The sequence below is a fragment of the Xiphophorus couchianus genome, chromosome 13 (assembly GCF_001444195.1).
Source record: "Xiphophorus couchianus chromosome 13, X_couchianus-1.0, whole genome shotgun sequence".
NCBI lineage: Eukaryota > Metazoa > Chordata > Actinopteri > Cyprinodontiformes > Poeciliidae > Xiphophorus > Xiphophorus couchianus.
The window spans coordinates 91794-111621 of NC_040240.1; the positions used below are offsets into that span (position 1 = coordinate 91794).

At 43.5% G+C, this 19828-nt stretch overlaps 1 protein-coding gene across 4 annotated transcripts in view; it reads right to left on the minus strand.

The window, feature by feature from the left end:
- LOC114156682 (MAM domain-containing glycosylphosphatidylinositol anchor protein 2-like) overlaps positions 1–19828 on the minus strand; it is a 217929-nt gene that overhangs the window by 57552 nt on the left and 140549 nt on the right. For 3 of the 4 annotated variants that reach the window (XM_028037249.1, XM_028037252.1, XM_028037251.1), the window contains 2 exons: positions 13225–13373; positions 1238–1415 (listed from right to left, as the gene is read on the minus strand). In XM_028037249.1, the coding sequence (XP_027893050.1) occupies positions 1238–1415; positions 13225–13373 (327 nt within the window). The remainder of the gene's footprint in view (positions 1–1237; positions 1416–13224; positions 13374–19828) is intronic. The other variant, XM_028037250.1, reaches the window with a different exon arrangement.

Consider the following 19828-nt stretch of genomic DNA (forward strand, 5'->3'; position numbering starts at 1 on the left):
AGAAGACTTTGCTTCTCAAACATTTGCAACATTTAAAGAATATAAAATAATAATCAAATATAGATTAAAAATATCCTCCACTGGGGCATGCCGTGGTGGCGTAGGGAATAGCGCCCATGTTTGGAGGCCTTGAGTCGTCGAGGGATCGATTCCCGGACCCGGTGACATTTGCCGCATGTCTTCGCCCCTCTCCTTCCCCCTTTCCTGTCAGCCTACTTTCATATCATTTAAGGGACACTAGGGCCCACAAAAGACCCACTTGAGGGGAGGGAAAAAAAATATCCTTCAGCAATGCTATGGAGCTAAAACAGTCTCATAATTCATAAATGCACAGGGTCAAGATTCACACTTGTATTTTTGATTTTTTGTATTTACAAGCTGTTTCTGGCCTATGAGTTTCGCCGCATTTGTGTATGAATTTGAGACTCTCCTGACATCTCAATACACACGTCTTTTTTAAATAAATGGTCTATCTGATTGGATGATCAGCAATCAATCAGATAGATTTCTTGCTACAGCCAATCATCTGAACGGACCCAAACATTGGGGTAACCTATGTTTCAGCCAATCACATCAACCCATTCCAACAACTCTGTAGCTATGACGAAGCACCGACAGTTTAGACCTCCTCTGGCAGCAACAGAGGAGTGGTAAGTGAGATATCTATATTAACATATTTAGCTATTTATCCCCATGTAATGATTATTAATGTTGAGCAATTTAATTGTGCAACTATCAACACAGGCTAGCGGGCTAAGTGAGAACGCTGTGCTACCGAGCTATGCTAGCTTTTCCGCATGCTAACAGAGTCGGGCTAGTGTTTTTCCATATAGTTGAATTTCTTGTCATTAAAGTAACTGTTGAACAGCCTGGTTTAGTTTCCCCAAAGCGAGGTAGCAGCTCAGGCTTTTGTGCAATTATTGGTGCGAAAGCTGTTCTGAGACCAAGATAATAATAGCCTTTGAATACATTTGTGAATCTTGATCTGTGCACTTGTGAATTTTGAGACTATTTTAGTTTCACATATTGCTGACTTTGAGCTGCAGTAATCCTGCAGCTCAGGATTATTGAGCTGCAGGTGACTCAGCAAATGACTCATTTTGAATCTCTGCTCTCAAATGTAATGAAATTTTCAAATTTTTTAAAGTTTTGAAACTGCAAAAAATACTGTCCGTAAAACGACACATCAAACACAGAAATATTGTTACAATTAGCAATGTATAAGACAATAACGCACCGCTGTACGTGATTGTGCGTTCAGAAGTATCCCCCTGACCGTATCGGGTGATAGGGGTGAGACGCACCAGGTAGGACTCCGGTTTGATCAGTTCTGTCAAGTTGTAAGTCAGCAGCTGCCCCTTTTGGATGGGTCCACTAATATTGATCCCTTGCTCCCACCAACGAGTTTGATCCATCTGAGACAAACACAGAAGTAGATTAAAAAATGTGATGGCCTCGAAGGACTTTAAATGCAAAGAATTTCCTAATTCAATAGTTTTTGGTGCAACAACTTACAGCTTTTTATCATCATTTTAGATTATAAAAATTTTACATAACATTTTTATCATCTAACTTTTATCATTTAGATGAGAAAAGCATCTAAATGTTGACAATGTTGATAAAAAACATTTTAGATGTTTTTATCATAATTTTAGATGTTTTGATAATCTAAAAGCATCCAAAAATTAATATTTTTATTATCATCTAAGGTAGAACAGAGACAGCCCTAACTTAGCTGCATTTAAGTTACAGATATTTGCTGATACTTTCCCTTCTGACTTGTCCCCTCTTCTACTAAATTAAATTAAAGCTGCAGTATGCAACTTTTATTAAAAAATATTTGAATAAATATTTAAAACTGTCAGTATGTCGTGACAGGATGGTATGAGGGATCATCCGTGAGGAAAAAATGAAATTCCTCTCCCTTCTTCCAATGCTATCTAGAAACAAACAAAGGTAGAAGATTGGTTTTAGAGCCGCCACTCACAATCTTGTGTGGCACTGCTCATATTCCCTCCCCCTCTCCTGTCTGTCAAGAAAACCAGAGATCATCCCACTTCCCTGTGCTGGAGGTTTTAGTTTAACAGTAACAATAAATATAGTCACCTTTAAAATTAATCACACAAGTGTTATCTAGGCCCAACAGTAGACTTGACCTTCAATAAAATAAGTCTGGTTGAGTGTGTTGTTTTTGTCTCCTGCAAACTTTGCTTTAATTCTACTTCTTTTTTTCTATCTAATCATAAGAAATCATACTCAGAGAGAGAGAGTCGTGAAACAGGAAGAGTAGGCTTCCTGAAAAAAGAGGAAGTAAGTTTCCAGTTTGCAGATTTATAAAAATAGATGAGACTATTCCTTACTTCAAAGCATGAACGTTTTAAAGAATGAAAGTCTAAACATTTTGAGTAATTGGATAAGATTCAAAATAAACACTTATTTTAATATTGGTTTACTTGTAAGAATACTTACATTACAAGCAAAACAAGTAACTGTAACTTTGGTGTCAAATAATTAGAATCATGGTTATTCTTGGTTTCTTTTCAGAAAACATCTGTATTAACTCACATTAAGATTATAATAAGAATACCTAATAAGTTATGGCTATTATAAAATTATAAATGAATGCTAAATCAGAGAAGATAAAGAAGTTATAAATGTGATTATGACATTGAACTTGAAATGGTGTAAAAGGTGTAATTGCAATTAAACATCACTGATGTTGTGTTGGAGGTAAATGGTAGGTGAAAGATTAGGGGAAAAAGGGGAACTAACAGGAGAGCAGAGATGATCAACGCCTTATTTGGAAACAGATTAAACTTTTCAAACTTGTGCAGGCAATGGATGTAGGAGGACAGTTGAGCAACCCTGAGACATTAGCACAGACATCAGGATATAATGTCCCTAAGACAGTGATGGATATGAGATCATCTTTCCAAGCAGTCAACCAATGAAACAGGCACAGCATCAGTGCTAGCCAATGGAAACGCACCAAAAGGGTGGATAAACCCTATAAAAGGTGGGTACAAAAGAGGAATCTTTGGTTGGATCCTCCAGGCAGCTTTGAGCCAAGATCTAGATGGACAAAGAACTCTGCAGCTGAAGAAGAGCCGGGGCCACACAGCCGAAGACTGTCCTGTGCATGGGGACCAACCCGTCAGCCCCACAACATGTGGCTTCAAATCGCACTTCTCTCATCAGCTGGGTTCAGATCCCAAAGACAAAGATGAAGATAAAGGTAAAGTAGAAAAAGAACTGGTGCCTTCCTTCCATGAGGTCAGCGCATCTACATTTCAACAGACCAGAAAGATCGTGAGACAAGGTGAAGGGAGCTTCAGACCCGAGACCTGCTGCTCTACGTCAGTACTCTTCCTGCCAGCACCCAAGTCCTGTGTGACCTCACCATCCATGCAGAGATGAAAGCTCATCAGACCTACAGAGATCCCTGCCTTCGTCGATCAACATCCTCCTTCTGCTGCAACACCTTCTTCATCATCAGGCCAGGTCTGGGGTTTGAAACGCCAAACTCTGTCTGTCTCTCTTAAAGGTTCGCTTTTTAGTTCTCAGTGTCAGCAGTAGGGAAAGATAGACGATTGATTTTACTTATTTGATTATTTCTGCTACTAAATTAAGCTGTACTGACCCTTGCAAAAATGCCTTACTAATAAAATATTTAGCATAAAGAAAATCTAAAAGATGTTGTGGACATTCAATTAATGAGTCACCTTAAAGTTCTTTGATGGTTGTAAAATAGCTCTGATGTTTGATTCTGAAAATGTTTTATAGGTTGCTGGTAGCCCATATGTAAAACAACATCCTTGGGACTCGCCCGAGTCACTAAAACCAAGCTGGTTCAATAACAAATGCAAGTTGTAATATAGAGAACGAGCAGCCGTTAACAGGTGTGCTCTGTGAAACTAGTTGGCTGCAGGCTGCTCAGTCTGGCTGATTCACAGGGGGAAGAAGGTTGGGACACCTGGATGTAGGTCATCAGAAACCAGGCGAATCTTTTCTCGAAACCAGCTTTAAACAGAGTTTACTTCAGTTCTGGACAGGGTAAATCCCAGCAGATTTAGGGAACTCAATTCACCCGTTAGACGGCAAGCTGGTAGCACATCTCCCATCTCAGAAGAGGAAGTAGAGAGTGAGAGTAGCAAGAGAAGGGGGGGAGTTGCGCAACAAGGACAAGTGGCGCCCGAAGAGGGACCTGAAGTGAACAGGGACTCATGACGAATAATAATACGAAGGGCCCTTGTTTCTAGGTGTGTAAAAACAGAAGTGTGATTCTGAATAGCGCACTTAGTGTAATAATCTTAAGGGAGTAGGATTGTCGGTGACTGTCCGAGAGACGACCACCCTCGCTTTGTGCTATGCTGTAGCTAATGTAATGACTTTAGGAAATGTCCTTTTATTTTTTATTATAATGTTTGAAATTTCACCAAATCCTGATTAACACTGAAGAATCCTATTTCTTTGTTATATTTTAAGAATTTTATTATTTTACTTATTTTGATAAGCACTAGTACCTGTACTGTCACTTTTAAGAGAGCGTCTTATGACATCAGCACTGTACTACCTTCAGTTGGCGCTAGGCTGCCTGAGAAGAGGGGAATTCCGAGTCCTGTGATTGGAAGAGCTGCATGTTAAAGGGCATTTTTATTTCTATCTGTGCAGGCCTCTGCCAGCAACCTGCATTAAAGAACAACCAGTAACTCCTGTGGTCCGACTCCCTTCTTCATCTGAACACAACGCAGAACACATCAAGGTTAACCAACTGTATAAGACTAGGTGATCAGTAAAGAGCACTAATAGTATACACCGGTTACACTAGCATAGCCTGTTGTGAATCCTCAGTCTAGTTAGCACGACCGCCAATGACTAAATGGCTTTCCTATAACAATAAGTTGTTTCTCTGCCAATAGCACATTTAGTAGTGATTTAATGAGGTTGATTGGAGGAGAACTAGGAGGAGCGCAAAAACCCTCCTTCTAGTTCTGATTGGTTGTTTTTGGTCAGAACAGTACATTACTTCAGACAGCAATAGCAGTTCAGGGAGGAGTTGGAGGAGATTGATCTTTTCACAGATTATCTGTCTCAGAACAAACTGTCACAACATGGTGACAGTTTTAACAAATATGAAGAAAACTAGCTGAAACTAATAATAAAAAAAATTAAAACCTATTTGCATACAGTATGCAGACTGTTGCTTGTAAAATTCACTAGCAGTAAGAATTGTGCTAGTATCAGGATTGAACCAAAGAAAGCAAGGCAGTTGCAAGCCTTTAAAATTGTGACGCTTTTGATGGATCAGATAGAATCAAGAAATTGTAACACCAGCTGCATACATTTTTTGTCTTGGAGCCCAAAATTTGTGGTGGCACCCCTACTCCTGATTAAACTTATCAGTGACTTGTTCTATACTGAGCAAATCTCTGATAGCAGATGATTTGTCTGTCATGTCCATCTGCTAATTGTACTTAATATTGTACAATAACCAAAAAGAGAATGTAACTTCTACCATGAACATAGATTACAACAAATTAACCAGTGTATTACTGCTACTTCAGGTGGGCACCAGAAGTAAGACTCATAATTGTTTCCACAGTAACTCCCAGGCGTTACTGTGGGACGTGCAGACGTTTGTCTATGGGTGGCACAGGTTGCTAAAATCCATAGTAAGTACACAGGCACACCCACGTGCAGACGTTTCTCTGCACGTGACATCATGCCTGGTGCATTGTGGGTATTGAGAACCATAGACATAATAAAGAGTAGGTGGTCATGGACAGCACTTGACTATTGTGACGCGACGGAGGGCTGCCATCTTGGAGTGGTCAACTGCTCCACTCAGAGTTATATGTTTGGCAGGCGCAATGAAGTATCTAAGCATTTAATCAATAATAACTCCAAATATTATGAAAATCACAAATTGTGAATTTTCACAATTTTTTGCTGCAAACCTTATTCACACAGCTATCATAGCTACATGTACAAGGACATTGGGTTTTCTTCAACTGGACTGACACATGGTTCACCACATTGAAATATTCTTGGTGGGGTTAACAGTAACTGTGTAGAATAGGAATAAAATATTCTGATTTGATATATGATGAGAATTTTACAAACCACACAGAAACTCACAAAATCTTATATATATTTTAGTAATATATGCATAATTTTAGAAATATACATAACACATATATGACAGAAAAGCAAAAATGATTAATGATTAGTATACCATACCAACTTTTTTTATGAAGCACTTTATACACCAACAGGACCAAAGTGCTATACACAATCATAAAATACAATGCAATTATAAAATAGAAAAGATTGAATATAAATTACATACATTCACTGAGGTGGCCATCTTGGAGCGGTCATCCCTCCTACTTGGTTAAACCAAACCAGCAGAAGAAGCCTCAGCACTGCCGGATATTTTTGCTCAGATCGACGGACTATAGATGTGAGATATCGGGGGATAACGTTTCACAAGTAAGACGGATATATTACCGTTTATTTTTTGTAAATAAAATATTACTATAATGTATTTATGTCCACTGACAAAATGCCAGCTAATATTAGCTATAGAGCTTGGTGTAATACCAAGCTTGGTATTACACCAAGCTATAGCGGGATTCAGCCCCCGCTATGAAGGCTAAAGGAGACTTAATTGTTCCCTAACATTGACTTAGATTATGCGACACAAGGTGGCAAAGGCTGTTATTTATATGTAATTCTTTCACTCTGTCAAAAATAAGACAGCTCCCATTTTTGTTTTGAAGGTTTCATAAAGACAATGATGTGAGGAAGAAGTGGGAAATGTCTTTAAGGAGAGACGGATTCACTACACTGATGAATCTCAGCTGCTGAATCTCTTAAGCTACAACTCCTCGGCTGGAAAACATGAATAAAACCTATATAGACATTATCTATATACGCATGTGCATATGCATAGCCTAATACATATTATTCAGTATTAATCAATATTTAATCATCTTTGTTTCTCTATGATTGTATTATTTTGTGTTTATTTATATAAATATGTATTGATATTACCAAATAATATATTAAAAATTATGACTGGTTGTGAGCTTTGTAAAATGCTCATTATACATCAATATCAAAATATTCTATTCCGAATCTATTGTTTTCCCCAATAAGAATATTTAAATATGCTCAACTATCTATCAGCCAATTCAAAAATACTTAAGAAAATAACTTCCTTGTAAATGTAGCTATGATAGCTGTTTGAAAAAGGTTACAGTAAAAAAATTCGTGAAAATCTGTTTAGTATTTAGCGAGTTGTGATTGATGAAATGCGCTGATATTTCATTGTGCCTGTCAAACTTATAACGCTGAGTGGAGCGGTCGATCGCTCCAAGATCTCGTCAGCGACAATAGGCAAAAGCGGTCCTTGAGGCGTCTATTCTTTATAAATGTTCAAGGGCGCCACCCACTGGATGTAAGGAGAAACAACAACGTCAGCTCTCTGCTTCGTAGGACACTAAACAACTGCCAGCAGTGTGCTACTGATCGCTGTCTGGTCTTAGGTAGGATTCTGTGCAAATAACCAAAGACAACATAGTCACGACATAATATCTCTCTCTCTCTCTCTCTATATATATATATATATATATATATATTTATTCTCATGGCTGGCTGGATAGCTCAATAGATAAGGCATTGGTATATCACCCGAGAGGGCGGGGGTTCAAATCCAGTCTGGGTCCTTAGGCAAGACCCTTCAAGCTACTGCCTACCTCATACCATGAGAGATACTAATATGCATAACATGCCGGCTCAGACGTCGCCCGGCCAAACAAGGTCTGCGTCAGGTGTTGGGGAACCAGAGCACCTTGATGACAAATGGGCTACTGGAACAAGACGGAAATGGGCGAGAGATGAAAATGTGGATCTGTTGGAATGCTACTACTCAAGTAACCCTAATCAGAGAGGTTACATGCAAACTTCGACTTACTTCGACAGTCAACACTAAGCACTAAAGAACTATTAGCTCAGTGTTCCAACATCCGCAAACGGCAACTGCTATCACAACTTGAGATTGACGAGATACAACACAAATGCTACGGCAAAAAGGAGGAACCTGGATGTCAGAACTTTTCAGCCCCATTGAGCTGAAAAGACCAGTACCAGTCCTTGTCCTCCAAGCCTTGGCCAGCCGCCTAAAGAGATACACAAGGGAGAATGAATCCAGAAGGAACAATAGCAGACATAGAGGACAGCTCCTTTCCTGTGGCACAAGGAAAGGAGCCACAGCTAAATACCTCCAACGAATAAAGCAAGTCCTGAGAAGCCAGCCAATGGCAAGAACAAAATCCGTGCGATAAACAGCTATGCCCTGCCAGTAATCAGATACCCTGCTGGAATAATTAGCTGGCCAAAGGAGGAGATAAAAGCCACGGATATTAAGACTAGAAAACTACTAACAATGCATGGACCCTGAGACTGTACACGAGCCGCAAGCAAGGAGGCAGAGGACTAGTGAGTGTGAGAACCACAGCACAGAGGCCCTCATCCTGGCCGCCCAGGAACAGGCCCTAAACACCAGAGCAATAGAGGCCCAGATATACCAGACAAGACCCAAGGTGCAGGTTGTGCAAGGAGGCCCCTGAGACAGTCCAGCACATAACAGCAGGGTGCAAGATACTGGCAGGGAAAGCGTACATGGAACAACATAACCAAGTTGCAGGCATAGTGTACAGAAACATCTGTGCAGAATATGGACTGGAAACCCCGAGATCAAAGTGGGAAACACCTCCAAAGGTGGCGGAGAACGCCAGAGCTAAGATCCTGTGGGACTTCCAGATCCAGACAGACAAAATGGTAATGGCGAACCAACAAGACATTGTCGTAGTGGATAAACAACAGAGGAAAGCCGTTGTGGTAGATGTAGCAATACCAAGCGACTGCAACATCAGGAAAAAGGAGCACGAGAAACTAGAGAAATACCAGGGCCTCAGGGAGGAACTGGAGAGGGCCTGGAAGGTGAAGCAGTGGCAAAAGCAATGTAACATGCAGTGCAGGTTGTGAACGTCTGTTAAGCTAGTGCTGCAAGACTGCAGTAGTTGTTGGTCTACGAAGAGAGACTTTAGGTGATAAATGGAAGCTGAATCATTTAGGAATAAAATCTGTTTTCATGGTAACAGCTTTTATCACCAAACCGGTTTGGATCAATGCCAGTGATGCGCAGAGTGGCAGGCTCATGGATTATTATGTGTTTAACCTTAACTTTATTTATTTGTTTAATCTTTGAGTGAGGTTTAATTTCATATTCAAAATTTTTAAAGGTATTAAATTGAAAGCCTTTGGGTGTGCTGTGGTGGCGTAGGGGACAGCGCGACCCACGTTTGGAGGCCTTTAGTCCTAAATGCGGCTGTCGCGGATTCGATTCCCGGACCCGCGACATTTGCCACATGTCTTCCCCCCTTTCCTGTCAGCCTACTTTCATATAAGGGCCCACAAAAGACCCCCTGGAGGGGTAACAAAAACTGAATATTAATGTTTATATTAAATACATTTATATTGAGCAGGTGTGAATCCAGGAAGTTTTTAAAGAGGGTTAAAATGGTACCAGTGATGATCTTGGTGTGTCACAGCAAAATAATGTTTAAAGTGCAGTGTAATTTATGCAAACATTAGAAGTTGCCACAATACTGTCAAATAGATACAAATCTGAGTAAATTGTCCTAAATGCTTCAAAAATGTTCTGCGTGAGACTCTTCCACATCTGCTAGGCAGACAGAACATACAAATGTTTTCTTTGTCTGTGAATGACTTTTTATTACACTTAAACAAGTCTAATCATTGCCTTGTTTTCACCGACACACATGCCAGCACAAACCAAACCTATTTAGGTTTGGTTTTCTTTGTGCGTGGTCTATGTAGAAAATTTGGAAACAGCTGCCTGGGAGATCCCTGGGTGCAAAGGATGGGCCAATGAATACTGCACCACTGGCAAGTCAATCTATGTATACCAGAACTGAAATCTGGATGAGGAGTATGACCAGACAGGAAATTTGTCCGCTTTTTTCCCCAAGTTTTTATGACTGGATATACCAGGTCCAGGTTGGGACAAGGTCCATAATTCAGGACTGGCCTAAGTTTTATCATGAACCAATGCTTTTTTTTAGTTCAATTGAATCTGGAATTTTGCACTGAAGATGTATGTAATGACTCACTAGAGGGACCCGGAAAATCAGCCACAACACAGGAGTGAGCAGAAAACTCAGATTTATTAAAACACAGCTCAGACCGAGCACACTGGATCGTCAGCTGCAGCACTGTGAGGAGGGTGTGTGAAGAGAGAACACTAACCTGGCCTGGCGATCAGGTACTGGAGTGATCAGCCGAGGGACGAGGAAGAGAGCAGATGCTGCACTGACGGAGGGCTAAGGAAGGAGGAGGAAGCACTGATACAGGGCAGCGCACCAACTCTGTTACGGTCTGTGAAGACAAACACCGTCCTACTCCACGTTCAGCAGAAGTACCAAATCCAGATCCAAATTCTTGGTCAGAAGGGCAGAGGTCATGCACGATGAGGCAGAGAGCAGAGTAGATATCCGTGGGAGTGGGCATGAGCGGAGTATCCAAGATCAGGCGCAGGTCGAGATCCAGATGGGCAATCAGAGACAATCCAACCAAGGATAAAGCCAAAGGGGCAAATCCAGGGAACAAGAGCGTGGTTGCAATGATGAGGGCAAGATGAGAGTGCTCGAAAACTACTTGCTGAAAGCGTTCGATAATCTGGAAGCGTAGTTGTGACTGAGAGGCTTAAGAAGGAAAATAATCAGAGAGCGACACAGGTGCAAGGAGTAACGGAAATGAGGGACATGACATGGATCGGCTCAAAACAACAGACCAGAGCACCATGTGAACATCACAGTAATAAGAAAACGACATGAATATAAACTAAATACCATATTTTTAGGACTATAAGCCTCTATTTTTTTCCTACGATTTGAACCAAGCGACTTGGGATATTTCTTCAACCACCACAGAGCTCTTTTGTAGGAAGTGAATCATTGGAAGTCAAAATTGGAAATCAAGGAAGATAGTGTGATTTTCATTTAGAACAAGCACATGCTTGAACAGCAGCAGGCATGACAGAGAAATTTCTTCAAACTCATACCCCTCATCATGGAAAGGCAGTACAGATCGATAGCCGCTGCACGTAAGCTCAGCGTGAATGAGTCCATGGTTTGGCATTGGAGACACACAGCTGCGTCCTTAATAGGAGATTTATTGTAGAAAACTGAGAGGGGCGGAGCAGGGGGGGTTGCCTTTGTGGGTGTGGCTTATAGTGAGGTGCGCTCTATAGTCCAGAAAATACGGTACCTAAGTCTTTTCTCTGGTACACATTTCTTTTTTATATGATCTGTTGGGAACCAGGGTTTTGGCTCTTTGTGGGGATTTTCTGTTTGTCTGCTGTTTCATTCATGATCCACTAGATGTTGCCTAGAGGCTGCACTACCTGGAGGGCGTGTCTGCTGACTGGAGTCAGCACACCTGTAATCAATCACCTCATAACCTAGGAGTATATGAGGAACGGACTGCCAGCACTGCGACACCTGAGTGTTTGCCACTCATGGTGCTTTGCGCCCCTCTGAGTCAGCTCTCTGAGTTTCTCTGAAATTATTTCTAGTAATATTTTCCTATTGCCTCTCTCAGGTGTTTCCTTGTTGGGTCTTGGATTTTACCCACTGTGTAGCCTGAATTCCTGGCTTTCTGGTTTCCCCCTTGCGACACCATGGATTTTACCGACTTGTTGTCTGAGTCCCTCTCTGCCTCTGCTGAAGAATCATTGACAGTTCCTGGTTTCCTAGCTAGCAGTCGGATCACTCCTGCCTCTCCTTTCAAAACCTTACCTGTCTGCCTTCCACCATGGCCTCTACCATCTACCTCCAAATAATTCTCCGTCTGGACCTCACACTGGAACCTGGATCATCTCAAGAACCCCTGCAAAGAGACCACTACCCCAGTGGCCCCAGTCATTCCCCCCTGGCGGAAACACTTCATCACATCGAGTAAGATCATTCCATTTTTCCTCTGAAGTTCATTTGTCCAATACCCCTTCAACTCACAATCTGTCTCCCATTGTCTTCAGAGTACCAACAACCCCGACTTCAATCCACAGGACAAGAACTGCACAATTTCACATTTCATCATTGTCAAAATAAACTTTATTTATCTGTTCCTCTCCTGTTCTCCTGATTGTGTTCTGTATGTGGGCAAAAAGACTTGAACCCAACATTACATGACGTTTTGCTTCCAAGAACTATAAATGTAAAAAGTGCCACAACAAGCCCCGGTCTGCCCTACCTCTTCAATATTTTAGTAATATCAGAAACTTGGATAAACAGTGATAATGACATGCATTTTGACCCGGTTATAACTGATCTGTATGAACAGAAAAAACAGTGGGTGGTGTAGCTATGTATGTGGATGTGAATTGTAAGTATAAAGTGGTGGAAAAAATGCCAACTGTTGTAAACAATGTGCATGTACAACTGAAATAAACATATAGGATGTGTCTAGACAACACCAAGTTTTGACTTAAGCATATTTAAGAACTGGATAGAGGAACACTTTACTAATGTGAAAAACTGGGTGCAGTGCATTATGTTTGTTGGTGATAACTTTGAAGTCAACTTAATAAATCCAAACAAACAAGATACAGAGGATGTCATTAACACAGTGTACAGTCTTAGCTTAATTCCAAAAATCACAAGAACCACTAGAATAGCAGTTCACAGTGCCACATTGCTTGACAATGTTTTTACAAATGATTTAGAGAACAAATTAGAAAGTGGATTATTAATAAATGACATCAGTGATCACCTGCCAGCGTTCATATTGATAAGACTGATGAATGTATAGAAGCACTTAGAAGATTTTTTTTAAAGCAAGACTGGCAATTAATATACAAAGAAAAATAATGTTAAGACTTATGAGAAGTTTTTGAGAGCATTTATGATTCTTCATGATAAGTTATCATTTTTACAGTGCTTTTTACACTGTAAACAAAACAAGGGCATAAAAATAATCTATGGGACCTCAAAACATTTCTGGAACCTTTTTTCAAAGGTAATGGAAATTTTTCACACCTTTGCAACCCTATCCCTATATTATGTAAAATCACAGATAAGTAGTTAAAACTATGCTGAATATAACAGTATTAGTTTACGTATGATCTGAGAGTCTCACCTGCCTGATGCCAAGCCGATAGGCCACAATTCGATCCACAGAATTGGGCTCCATCTGAGTCCATTGAAGTTTGAAGCCATAGACCTGAGGTCTGTTCTGCCACAGAGCATTGAAGGTATCATGATAAAACTCTGGTCTGTAGGCTTTCCCTGAGGAGATGTAGGGGTCAAGGATCAGAAAGGGGGACAAATACAGACACCAGTTAAACAAGAAGACTCAAAAAAGTAAGAAAAAACTTTTGGGCATTGTTGAATTTCTAAAATCAATCCTTTACAGAGTGACATTAACACAGCTGTGGTGGATCTGTTAGGTTCAAGGTTATCTAGTGGGATGCATTTTAAACAGGTCATCACTTCTGAACTCATGTTAAATGTACTTTATTGATCTCAATTCGTAAATTATTATCAGCCGCTTCTGGTGTGAGTGACAGTGAATGCTGCTGCTCCCCAGCTTTTTTCAAGTTTGGTAATTTAATTGTTTGAAGTTTTTGCCTTTTCTATACACATGCCAGTCACTTGTTAATTAAGTCTTCTTATTCAGTAAGCTACTTGGCACCCGTCTCTGTTTTGTTTAAGCGAAGATAATCAGCTTACCTGCTGCCGCCATGTCTCTGGCAACTATTTAGAGCTGTTATGTGTGCTTTGTACTAGCCTGGCGTAATGTCCTGTTGGTGCCATTTGATCATTACCTAACCACAGCACTGCTCCAGTACTCTGCTGTTAGGCCTGTCGTGATAAACGGTAAATCAATTAATCGTAGGATAAATTAAAACTATCGACGTCATTTTAATTATCGGCATTATCGTGTCTTCCGGCCTTTTTCTCTTTCTGTTGATGACACCGAATGAAAAAAGGCTCAACTCCGGTGATCTCCACTGACCCCCCTTCCTCATTTTACTTAGTGTAAAGCCCAGCGCACACGAGTTGTCGGCCCATTTTCAAAACCTGACAGACCACACATTAGCCCACAGAAATCCTAGGTGTAACGGTTTGATCGTGTGGTGTCCAACAATGGGCACAAAATAATGGCTACAAGTCCAGTGAACTAATTTTAAAACCAGGCATTAATCAGTGCTTTACTACAATCTACCTGCAATGCATGTTGCTAGTGTCAGCGTAAAGTCCTGACTGAATGAAAATCATTATAACCTATTTACGTCACGTTAACGAAGAACAGCTGAAAAGTTACGGGGTAGCAATTTCGCTCCAACGCCTCCCCTTGTCATTTCTATATTCTTTGCACGAAATATTGAATAAACATTAATGTTGTTTCCACATATCATCTTCGATGTCCGCTGGACTTCAGGTTGCGCCATGTCAGCTGTTTGGGATTCCCCGATGTAATTTCCCCTCAGAAACCGCAGAGGAGAATCCGCGCTTTCTGATTGGCTACCTGTCACATTCAACAGGCTGCGTTAACGATCCCAGTCGGGGAAAACCCCTGATTTAGATCGGAGCCGCCATGACGATCTACCGTAACACACCACACAATCTTAGAAAGACCAACGTTCTAAGATTGTTTTAAGTGGAAAAATAGCAGCAAAACTATTGCATCAGGTAGTCGGATGTGCCCATCTTCTCTATTTAAATCTAATTATTACTGAAGGGCAACATAGTATACAGACTTCATAATCTTTTGGTTGAATGCAGTATTTATTTCCACTTTGGCTTTATGTTGTTTAGTTTGGGTTTTTTTTCAAGTGAGTTTTTTGTTAATGGAGACTGAGAATCCATTTTATTTTTGTTTTTGGTTGTTTTGTTTATTTTGTTTATCAGTTCCAGTGTTAAGTGTTCTTTTGAAAATAAAGTGTATCTATCTTTGGCAGGAAATCGCATGCATTATTAGGTCATTTCCATTAAATCAGTGTAAAAAGGTCTTCAAACAATATTATCGTTTATCGCAATAATTTTTGAGACAATTAATCATTGAGCAAAATTTGCTATCGTGACAGGCCTACCTGCTGTTGACCTTTATAAGGTCTGCTTACATCTGCATGGGTCACCACCATCATTTCTGTTTCTACACTGAGACATTATCCACCTGCCCCATCGGAAATACTCATCGATTTTCGGCTGTGATGGTTCCAACTCCATTAAATCTAAATGTAATAACTGAGATTTAGATCTCAGTTAACTGAAAAGGGGAAAGAATCCCCTGTTCCGAGGACATTGATTTGCTCTGACTGAAGGAGGAACAGTTTATTCTGATCTTTCTTGTCCTTACTGATAATTTTACCTGTGAGTTATTTTAAAGACAGTTTTTATAGTTATAATTACATTATTGACATTAAATATTGACTGGATTACTTCAAACCTAAGGACTGTGGGATTTTTTTTACTTTTTCTCCTTCTGTTTCCCCTTCCAAACTGAGACGGGGCAAGATGCCTCTGGTCGACACCAGCAGTAAAATACAGACTCCAATCGGCAGAAAGAAAGATTCATTTTCTGGAGAGGAACACTGAGTTCAACCCTCCACATATCAGGAACAAACTATTCCAAAACAAACTGACAAAACATCAACTGGAGTCAGAGTGACTGGCCCCCACTCCTTCAGTGAAGTCACAAAACATCTCTGAAGAAATGTCTTCTCCAGGGATCTGAGTTTGTCAAATTTACAGATGGAATGAACTAACATGTTCTCCTTCTTGGTGATCATGGATCAGACTTTACTTAATCTAAGCCACCTGGTTCTGACTCCCCTGAGGATTCACCATTTTTCATTTCTAAGGTCTGAAACCTGGGGTCCAGACTTCTTCCAGAATGCATCAGACTGATCCCCTGTCTAAAGGAACCTCAATCTCAGGAACTATCTGCCACCAACTCACTTAAAATGGCTCTTTTAAATATAAGATTTGTTTTAGTTAAAGGTCTATTCGTAAATGATATGTTCCTGACAGAAACATGGCTGGATGACAATACTGAATCACCTGCACTAATCTAATCAGCGCCTCCTAATTACAATTTTTCAAGTGAGAATAGAAAACAAAAAATGAGGAGGGGTGGATATGTAAGAATTTCATAAATTCTAATGAAATCCTCTTAGGTCATTTGACCTCTTTTGAATATCTGGGTATTGAGGTAAAAGACTATAAATGAACTTAGACACTAATTTTATGGAATTCTCCAACATAGTATTGACTTTAATGATTTATCTCTTATATACATTGATCATGACTATTTAATAATTGTTGGAGACTTCAGCATCCATGTTGACAAGCCTGAAGACAGAGGGGCAAAAGCTGTGCGATACTCTTGATCATTTTGGTCTAATTCAGCATATTAACCAAGCAAAACACAATTGAGTTTCACACTGGACCTCATTATCAGTAAGGGTGTGAATATTTCCAATGTCACTGAACTGATGTCGCAGTGCCTGACCATTTCACTTTAATCTTTGAAAGCACAATCAACATTGACTGAATTAGCCAAACAGCTATCCATCCATCCATCCATCCATCCATCTTCTTCCGCTTATCCGAGGTCGGGTCGCGGGGGTAGCAGCTTCAGAAGGGAGGCCCAGACTTCCCTCTCCCCGGCCACTTCTTCCAGCTCTTCCGGGGGAATCCCGAGGCGTTCCCAGGCCAGCCGAGAGACATAGTCTCTCCAGCGTGTCCTGGGTCTTCCCCGGGGCCTCCTCCCGGTGGGACGTGCCCGGAACACCTCACCAGGGAGGCGTCCAGGAGGCATCCTGACCAGATGCCCAAGCCACCTCAACTGGCTCCTCTCGATGTGAAGGAGCAGCGGCTCTACTCTGAGTCCCTCCCGGATGACTGAGCTTCTCACCCTATCTCTAAGGGAGAGCCCAGCCACCCTACGGAGAAAACCCATTTCGGCCGCTTGTATCCGCGATCTCGTTCTTTCGGTCATGACCCAAAGCTCATGACCATAGATGAGGGTGGGAACGTAGATCGACTGGTAAATCGAGAGCCTCGCTTTTTGGCTCAGCTCTCTCTTCACCACGACGGACCGGTACAGCGCCCGCTTGACAGCAGACGCTGCGCCAACCGCCTGTCGATCTCCCGCTCCCTTCTTCCCCCATTCGTGAACAAGATCCCGAGATACTTAAACTCCTCCACTTGGGGCAGGACACCCCCCCCTGACCCGGAGAAGGCACTCTACCCTTTTCCGGCTCAGGACCATGGCCTCGGATTTGGAGGCACTGATCCCCATCCCGGCCGCTTCACACTCGGCTGCGAACCGCTCCAGCGAGAGCTGCAGATCACGATCTGATGAAGCCAAAAGGACCACATCGTCTGCGAAAAGCAGAGATGAGATGCTAAGGCCACCAAATCGGATCCCCTCAACACCTTGGCTGCGCCTAGAAATTCTGTCCATAAAAGTGATGAACAGAATCGGTGACAAAGGGCAGCCCTGGCGGAGTCCAACTCTCACCGGAAACGAGCCCGACTTACTGCCGGCAATGCGGACCAGACTCTGACACCGGTCATACAGGGACCTGACAGCCCGTATCAAAGGGCCCGGTACCCCATACTCCCGGAGAACCCCCCACAGGGCTCCCCGAGGGACACGGTCGAACGCCTTCTCCAAGTCCACAAAACACACGTAGACTGGTTGGGCGAACTCCCATGCACCCTCCAGGACCCTGCCGAGGGTGTAGAGCTGGTCCAGTGTTCCACGACCAGGACGAAAACCACACTGCTCTTCCTGAATCCGAGGTTCGACTATCCGACGGACCCTCCTCTCCAGGACCCCTGAATAGACCTTGCCAGGGAGGCTTAAGAGTGTGACCCCTCTATAATTGGAGCACACCCTCCGGTCCCCCTTTTTGAACAGGGGAACCACCACCCCAGTCTGCCAATCCAGGGGAACTGCCCCCGATGTCCATGCGATATTGCAGAGTCGCGTCAACCAACACAACCCTACAACATCCAGAGCCTTAAGGAACTCCGGGCGGATCTCATCCACCCCCGGGGCCTTGCCACCGAGGAGCTTTTTAACCACCTCGGCGACCTCGCCCCCAGAGATTGGAGAGCCCAACCCAGAGTCCCCAGGCTCCGCTTCCTCAGTGGAAGGCATGTTGGTGGGATTGAGGAGGTCTTCGAAGTACTCTGCCCACCGGCCCACAACGTCCCGAGTAGAGGTCAGCAGCACACCATCCCCACTATAAACAGTGTTTGTGCTGCACCGCTTCCCCCCCCTGAGACGCCGGATGGTGGACCAGAATCGCCTCGAAGCCGTGCGGAAGTCTTTCTCCATGGCCTCTCCAAACTCCTCCCACGCCCGAGTTTTTGCCTCAGCAACCGCCCGAGCCGCATGCCGCTTCGCCCGCCGGTACCCATCAGCTGCTTCCGGAGTCCCACAGGCCAAAAAGGCCCGATAGGACTCCTTCTTCAGCCTGACGGCATCCCTCACCGAAGGTGTCCACCAACGGGTTCAAGGGTTGCCGCCGCGACAGGCACCGACAACCTTGCGGCCACAGCTCCGATCGGCTGCCTCGACAATGGAGGCACGGAACACGGTCCACTCAGACTCCATGTCCCCCACCTCCCCCGGGACGTGTTCGAAGTTTTGCCGGAGATGGGAGTTAAAGCTCTGTCTCACAGGGGATTCCGCCAGACGTTCCCAGCAGACCCTCACAACACGTTTGGGCCTGCCAGGTCTGACCGGCTTTCGCCCCCACCACCGGAGCCAACTCACCACCAGGTAGTGGTCAGTGGACAGCTCCGCACCTCTCTTCATCCGAGTGTCCAAGACATACGGCCGCAGATCCGATGAAACGATGACAAAGTCGATCATCGAACTGCGGCCTAGGGTGTCCTGGTGCCAAGTGCACATATGGACACCCTTATGCTTGAACATGGTGTTCGTTATGGACAATCCATGGCGAGCGCAGAAGTCCAGCAACAGAACACCGCTCGAGTTCAGGTCGGGCGGGCCGTTCCTCCCAACCACGCCCCTCCAGGTCTCACTGTCGTTGCCCACCTGAGCGTTGAAGGCCCCCAGCAGAACAAGGGAGTCCCCAGGAGGAGCACTCTCCAGTACCCCCTCTAAGGACTCCAAAAAGGGTGGGTAATCTGAACTGTCGTTCGGCCCGTAAGCACAAACGACAGTCAGAACCCATCCCCCCACCCGTAGGCGGAGGGATGCTACCCTCTCGTTCACCGGGGTGAACCCCAACGTACAGGCGCCGAGATGGGGAGCAACAAGTATGCCCACTCCTGCCCGACGTCTCTCTCCCTGGGCAACTCCAGAGTGGAAGTATGTCCAGCCCCTCTCAAGGAGACTGGTTCCAGAACCAGAGCCATGCGTCGAGGTGAGACCGACTATTTCTAGCCCGGCTCCTTCCCCACCAGAGAGGTGACATTCCACGTCCCAAGAGCCAGTTTCTGCAACCGAGGATCGGACCGCCAGTGTCCCCTCCCTTGGCCGCCACCCATCACACAGTGCACCCGACCCCTTTGGCCCCTCCCACGGGTGGTGGGCCCATGGGAGGGGGGGCCCATGTTTCCTCTTCGGGCTGAGCCCGGCCGGGCTCCATGGGTAAAAGCCCGGCCACCAGACGCTCGCCATCGTGCCCCCCCTCCAGGCCTGGCTCCAGAGTGGGGCCCCGGTGACCCGCGTCCGGGCGAGCGAACACCAAGTC